An 8,025-nucleotide genomic window follows, 5' to 3' on the forward strand; every position below is an offset into this window, starting at 1 on the left:
GCCGTATGATTTACAGAGGCATTCAAAATGAAATTGAATCATATGAAGAAAGTATTTGAATTTGCTGAAATAGTAAATCAGGCAAGCATATGTATGTACGTACGTATGAGCTCATGTTCGTAGATATTATTAATGCGCTTGTGTTGTGTTGTAGCCGAAATGAAAACATGCTGTAATCTGCTTTTGGGCATGGAGGGATGCTATTGCTAAATAAATCCTTTTTGCCAGCGCTTTTGATGAGTTACTCGATTTTTTTTCTTTGTTGGTTTTATTTCGTTTATTTTTGACGACAAAGCTTCATCATCTGTAAATCCGGCACTTCCTGTCGCTGCTGAATTTTTCTGCAAATCATATAAAAATAAATATACTAAAATTACAATAACAAAAAAAAATGTGATTTCTCTTCATTCGTGTGCCCTCAGTGTCAGCGCTTTTTCTTTGTATAAACTGTTTCTGTCTTTTTTTTCATTTAATGCCTTCTTTTGTGTGCCTGCAAATGTAAATTATTTTCGCATTTTCTTTGTCCCCTTCTGCCCAACAGGGTGTCACCTATCCGGCCTGCCATGGCATTTGGAGATTTTGGGCGCCACCCATGGAGCGTTCGCGTTTAGCAACTTTGGCGTTCAGCGGCTCGTATGCGGGTGTTGTTGTCGGTCTACCGCTGTCCGGTCTGCTGGCCGATGCGATTGGCTATCAGGCGCCCTTCTACGCTTATGGCACGTTTGGCATAACATGGTAAGTAGTGAATACCAAATACGACATGGAAGTTTAATACTTGGAGACGAATCAAATTTATAATTAAAAAAAAAAACAAATCATCTAAATTTTCGAATTTAAAGTAAAATTTTTTAAAACTCGTACGCCGTTATTTTGTTGGAGGGGTATTTTCCATTAATTTAGATTTATATAATATTTTTTTTTTTTATTTTCGCAGTGTACATTTGTTGTGCGACTAAAGTGTCAAATTGACAGTTTTTGTAGATCGATGCCCCTTGACACCGACTTTAGTAGTATTTACTTGTTTTAAAATGTGTGGTTCATAATAAGACTGCTATTATTTTGCCATTTTTTACTCCCCAAATAAAAAATAATTAATTTTTTTTGTTGTATGTAGAAGCTCTTTTCATTTGTGGAGTGCAAATTTTTATAAATTATATTCTTTTTACTTATTTTATTTTCCCATTTTTTACTCCAATTTTTTTTTAAATTTTGTGTATGTAAATGTGTAAAACGTAGATGGTGTTTTACTCCATAAGAAATATTTATATTTTGTTGAAAAAATTCGTAAATTTTTTTTGCAGTGTATTTTTTAAGTTTATTTGTTATTGTATCAAAAAAAATGGCGGTGTTAAACTTAAAGAATGGTTAATTCACATTTGAAAATGCATATATTCTTTAATCTCAAATTTTATGCACGAATGTTTTAAAAACAAAATAAAAAAGTACACTGAAAATAGTTTTTAAAGGAGCTTTTTAATTCGTTAAACGCAAATGGTTGCAAACAAAATTCTACAGTATATATTTGTAGAATTTTTCTGTTGTAATTCAGCGTAAACAATATAAATATATAAAACTATGACACATGTGTTTAATTAAAATTTTTTTAAATGTAGACAATAATCAAAGTATAAAATTTAAATTTTTTTCATACAAATTTTAAGTGCTGAATTTTTGTCAGTAAACCGATAATTTAAACCCAAAAAATAGAAAAATACACTGAAAAAGCTTTTCATAAAATAGTTTTAATTAAATTTTAATTAAATTTTATAAATTTTAAAATACCATAACTAAACCAAATGCATACAATATTAGTCTCAAACAATGTTTCTCAAATGCATATTATCTCACGCACACCACCTTTTTCTCTCCCTGCTCCCCTTAGGTACCTCTTTTGGCTGTGGCTCTGCTTTGAGAATCCCCGCAAACATCCTGCCATTAGCGTACCTGAACTGAAGTATATCGAGAAGTCGTTGGGCGAGACGTCCATGCAGCCATCGATGCCATCGATAAGCACCACACCCTGGCGCGAGATGGTGCGTTCCATGCCGGTTTATGCCATTATCGTTGCGAATTTCTGTCGTTCATGGAACTTCTATCTACTCGTGCTCTTCCAATCTTCATTTCTGAAACACAAATTTGGCTTCAAGGTCGAGGAGGCGGGCTTCATTGGTTCGTTGCCGCATTTGATTATGACAACTATAGTGCCATTTGGCGGCATGTTGGCGGATCATTTGCGTAAGAATGGCATTATGTCGACGACGAATGTGCGAAAGCTCTTCAATTGTGGCGGTTTCGGCATGGAGGGGTTGTTCTTTCTGTTCGTCGCGCACTCCAATACGGCGGTAAGTTTGTGGTAGGGACTTTTGTGAATAGTCAATTTATTTCATGCTCTTAGACTGGCGCCATGTTTGCTCTCACCTGTGGCGTCGCCTTCAGTGGGTTTGCCATTTCGGGCTACAATGTTAATCATCTGGATATCGCACCACGCTATGCTAGTATTTTGATGGGTCTCTCGAATGGTATTGGCACTTTGGCTGGCATAATTGTGCCCTATGCCCTCGATGGATTGATTTACAGAGATGTAAGTAATGCATATGCCTTTAAGTTTAAACACATTGATAGTCCAATTAATAACAACTAAATATGTGAATTGCAAGTAATAATTGTACGAATCATGAATATTAAAGAATACATCGAAAGAGGGCTAGCCGCAGCCCTATGTATTTGCATATATTAAAAGCCATTCTTGGCTGTTATCCGGATATCCGGTTAAGATCCGTTAAATATTCAAAAACTCTACCCCCTACATAAATATAAGTTTTTTGTGTTGGTGTTGACAGACTTCTTAAATCCCATTGTTGTTGTCATAACGCCACTACGAAGCCCTGTCTGAATCGACTGGTCTATCAATCGTTGGCGTAAAGCTCAACTCACGGTGGGCCCAGAAAAGTACTGTTTCGACGGGGTCAAAGTGGAAGTTGAATGGATTTAAGGGGGTAGGTAAGTAAAGAAGAATTGGGTTATGTCATGTTGAGCGTCGGATCTTGTTGAGTGTCGGATCTTGCCTGTCAGTTCGGAGAAATGGCAATTGATGTGCTAAAGAAGTGGCTCTGCTTTCAGTAAGTGCCTTTCGGAAGACAAAAGTTATCGTAAGCGTGGACTCGTACATGCAATGCCACAAGAATAGTTATCTAACCGAGTTAGATTCGCTTTACGCTACGAGTTATCTAAGTGTTTCTGGCGTTAGGCTAGGTTGGGTAGGATGAAGCGGCTGCCTTCAGAGAGCCACACTTAGCCCCAACTGAGAGCTCGAGATCGAACCCATCCGTTCAGGAAGCTCGATAATTCGTGAATGCCTGCTTCGCTTAGGTCGGCCAAACAGACAAAAGGTGGTGGTGAAATGGGCGTCTTCTCCCCCACATAAGGGCATGGCAGTGACAGAGGTAGTGCTCCACGCTCTCTATTTCTTTCACGTCGCGTCAACTACGGCCGAAGTTATTGGCCGCCAAACCGATTCTGCTAGCACGCCTTCCAATTAAGTATACAATGTGAGTAGTACATCGTTAGGGACCTTCCTACATCCTATCACAGTCATGGGCGATAGCAGCTTGGCTATCGTAGTATATTGCTACTGAAGGCAGGCTAAGAGAGTGCAGCTTATTTTATAGCCGCGAGTTCTGCTAGGAATACACTGCAGTGGTCTGGTAGCCTAAAGCAGAGATCTAATGAGAGGTCCTTTTAGTGATTCCCACTCCCTACTCCTAGATTTTGTTTATAGCTAACCATGTAGATAATTGTGGAGTTATCTTGGAGGTCTTGGAGCTCCCAGTCCTTCCTCTAGGGGTTGCGCCAACAGATACCGCAGTGAAATTAGAGCGGATTTCCGCGCGTCGATTGGTCAGTATGTATCGTGCGCTGAAAAAGTTACCTACTTGTAGAACCGTTTTTTGCCAACATGGACGTCGGCCGGCGTGACAAGTTATGTGAGAGAGGAAGTTCTAATGAAAGGGTACACTCGGAACCCGCACTGGCAAAATGCGATATGCGGTAGATGTCTAAATCAATTTTCTGGAAAACCGCAGCAGATCTTTGAATGAACTTTTTATTAAAGCTGTCCAGCTGTCCAAGATGTAGGTTGATTAGATAGTAATTGGTGTCAAACGCGTCTCACCCTACCAATGCGCCTTCACAAATAGCAGTGGTTCAGCTTTGGAGGGATGAACCCCCAGACCATTTTTTTTGCCTCCCACTTGCCAGATCGTTTAGTGCACTGAGCGTCGAGATAACTTCTCTAAGACCAGGTTGAGCTATGTAGGTGACCTCCGCAAGTAAGAACTTAAAAGGCTTCCGATGAAAAGCGAAGCAGAAGGGGTAGTAACACACCCCGAGATATAGGTACAGCGAGTAGAGATTTTCTTTAAGTCACCTATTTCTAGTGCGTCATAGATGCCTCGTTTACTGTCGGAAAGAAAAGTCAAACTGTTTCAATTTAACTCTATATATCGACGGCTGAGTCGAAGATCGATTTATTTCGGCAGCCAGTTCGAAAATGCCCTATTTCAAAAAATGGCTCAAGAAAGCTCTGTCACAGATGCCGATATATTGAAATTACATTGAGATTGGGCGTTCCTGAACCATTTTCTGAGTTAGAGCATTCTTCAATCAAATTCGGAAATAGAGTGTTCTTGAAAAATTTGTTGACATACGCCGTTTTCGAACCGGCTCCGACTCCGAGATAGGTCGATCTTGCACTCAGCCGTCGATATGTAGACTATAATTTTTATTTACTTAAATATAACCTCAAGGACCTGAATGGGTTAAAAAATTTATGTATTTTTATCTTTCATAGCCCACCGGCTGCTGGACCACAGTCTTCACGCTTGCCGCTTGCGTACATTTAGTCGGCTGCACCTTCTACGGCATCTTCGCTTCCGGCGAACTACAACCCTGGGCCGAACCACCGACTGAAGAGAAGCAGGTGTGGGCGCCACCAATGGGAGCCATAGCTGAAGATCCCAGTCAGGGTGGTTACACCAAAGAGACGTCGTTCGTAAGTTCAGAAATCAAGATAATTTTTGACGTAAATTATTTACAAATAAAATTGACATGCAATGGCGCCATTAAATACGCACAGAACTATTAACGTATTTAGTGTTTTTTTTGTTGTTAATGCATAATTTTGATTTTCGAACATAGACCAGACTTTGTCATAACAAAAGATACATTAACCTTTTGTTGTCGCCTTTTTTTTTTGTTCGAATTGCCTTTTAATGCATTTCCATAACAAAATATTTTTTTATTTTTATCTTCCTCAATATTTCGTATTTTTTTCTTCGCTCCAAAAAACAGGGCGCACCACCACAATACACCGAACAAAGTCAAATGCAACAGCCGAATGCCATCAATTATGGTGCGACTGGTCACGTGGCCAACAATCCATTCGCCGCCATGGCTGGCACTATACCCGAGGAGAGTGTGGTGCCCGAGGCCACAGCTGGTGATGCCAGCGCGTATGGGGTATATGACTATGCCCAACAACAAACAATACAGTCTCAAATGCCAACCTATGACCAACAATACCAACAGCCGGCGTATCAGCAACAACAACAACCACAACAACTCAACTACCAACGACCCTATCAGCCACAATAGAAAGTATAGGCGGAATGAAAGGAACACGGGGAACTAAGGGGAGTTAATAAATAATAGAAATAAATGCATCATAAAATAAAATTATTAAAAAATATATGTAAGTAAGTAGCGAAATTGAAAAGGAAATTCTGAGAAAGAAAAAAAAACAAAGATAGCTGAAAGAATCATAAGAAAAATAGCGAAACAGAAAATGGACAGTTAGAAGCAAATACTCATAACTATACTCATTTATTAAAAAAAAAAGAATAACTAAAAATGTTGGAAGTGTAACTATTTTTAAGCTTAGTTCAAATCACTTACAAATCACTGCAACCAAAGTACGAAAAAAAAACGCAAAAAAAAAATTATAAAGATATGCGTGTATAGCAACAACTACAATACGCACATAAAAGTAAGAAAGCAAATCAAATATGTTAACAATAATAAAAACAAAGTATGCCAAAGGAAAAATATGGAGGAAAAACAAAAAAAAACTGAAATATGATTTGCAAATTCTGGGGATTGTAAAAAAGTATTGGAAAATTGGTTTAAATCTCTGTTTTTGTGGTATAGAATTCTCACAAGCAAAGCAATTTCAGATGCAAAAAAAACAACTATAAAAACCACATTATTTTTAATACGAGGGCGCTTTAACAAATCAGTGACTTTTCAAATAGAAAATTTTGTATCCAGTAATAAAGGCTTTAATCTCTAAATCTACTCTGCTCTATAAAAGTATGTTTCCACGAGCTTCAAATTGGGTGGGCAATTTCGATTGTAAATTTCAATTTGAAATTTGTAAATATTCATACAACAAATTTCCATTTGAGAACCAATTTCGATCACATTTGTTTACCAAATAAATAATTTTTTAGACGTATAAATCTTTCAAAGTTATAAAACTTTTAAGTTGCTACGAAAAAAATTTATTAATTATTTTTTTTTTTCAATTTCACCCAAATCGAGACTCGAATACAATTTCCATTGACATTTTCATTTTCATTCAACAAATTACTTAAATGTTCTTGAGTTTTAAAAGGTAATAATGAAAGATATAAAAAAGAACTAACCAATTTGGAAAAAGCAAAATATTCCATACCAAATTTGAGAGTTCAGTGAAAGCTTCGAGCTGATGGGAGATTTTCAATGCTAATCTAATTCATAACACCGTTCAACAAAAACAAAAAATTTTCAAAATACACGAAAAGATCAATATACGCTCGAAATTACGGGTCAGATATAGTAAAATTGAGGTTTTAGTTTTTCTCTCTGACGTCAGTACATGGGCGTAGCCAGGTAGGGACAGGGGGCGCCCGAGCCCCCCCCCCCCCCCCCCCCNTTATATATATAAAATAGTACCCTGAAATGCCAGCTTAATAAACATTCTGAACCCAAGCTAATCCAAGGCATAAATTCTCAAGGCAGTTGTGATTATTATATGAGTGACTATAAGATCAGCAAATTTGTTATTTTTGTTTTGTTATAAAGAAGGAAGCTAAATATATTCTTTATAGCAAGGCTCATCTCAGGGGCCAATGTTAAACAACGGGAAGGGATGTGCATTGGTTTTTCTGGACCCGTGCCTTCCGAGTTTTAACTTTACACAAAACAAGGTCTTTATCCACAACAAAAATAACTGGTACAACGAATGACCAAAGCCTTGGATGAACTGATAGCTCCAAGACCGAAAACGGGATAGGAACAGTAGTCTACACCATACAACCCAGAAAGCTCCTTTGCACCAGCATGGGGCAAGTTAAATCTATCTTTCAGGCCGAGGTGCGTGGCATTGAACTTTGTAACCTGTCATTCCCATTGTCTAGAGCCCTTCACCATATTAAGGGCCCGTGGGTTGCAATTGGTCTGATGACTGTGATGTACATGCCCTAGTGACTGACGTACGTTGATAGTCCCCATCGCTTTCCATAGGTCCTTTTCCACGTTTAGTATGCTGCTAGAGATTTCTTAGATCTTTCCTCGAAATTCTTGTTCCAATTCAACTTGGAGCTCAGAATGATTCCAAGGTATTTCGCCTGGGAGGAGCGCTTCAAAGTAATTTCTCCTAGTTTTGGTAGAGAAAGTTTGGTCACCTTTGTTTTTCTAGTAAACAATACCATTTCTGTCTAGGAGGGGTTAACCTCCAATCCATTCTGGTTGGCCCACTTAGAGATATCACCCGGTGCACCCTCCATTAGAGCACATGTCGTCAACAAGAATTTGGAATGGATGTATTCCTTAAGTTTGTAGCGATTTTTCAATAGTGCCGACCACTTCGTAAAGCGCGCTGTGTCCATTTTGTGGATACCAAAACAGTACAGCTATAAATGTTTTTTTTTTCGAAAACAGTTTAACCAGTCTAGCAACAACAGTAAAAACAAACAAAGTAGAAAATGT

The 8,025-nt window shown here is 38.2% G+C and overlaps 1 protein-coding gene across 1 annotated transcript; it reads left to right on the forward strand.

The window, feature by feature from the left end:
• Positions 1-541: 541 nt before the first annotated feature.
• LOC108377050 (vesicular glutamate transporter 1-like) lies at positions 542-6,244 on the forward strand (the record flags this gene model as incomplete). Its single annotated transcript, XM_017633315.1, has 5 exons — positions 542-735; positions 1,883-2,342; positions 2,396-2,581; positions 4,850-5,050; positions 5,350-6,244. Coding segments are annotated over 5 exons (1,344 nt in total), but the record flags the coding sequence as incomplete, so codon positions are not given.
• Positions 6,245-8,025: the final 1,781 nt, after the last annotated feature.

This window comes from Rhagoletis zephyria, unplaced genomic scaffold (genome assembly GCF_001687245.7).
Source record: "Rhagoletis zephyria isolate East Lansing unplaced genomic scaffold, Rhagoletis_zephyria_1.1 Rzeph_scaffold_11381, whole genome shotgun sequence".
In the NCBI taxonomy this organism is placed as follows: Eukaryota; Metazoa; Arthropoda; class Insecta; order Diptera; family Tephritidae; genus Rhagoletis; species Rhagoletis zephyria.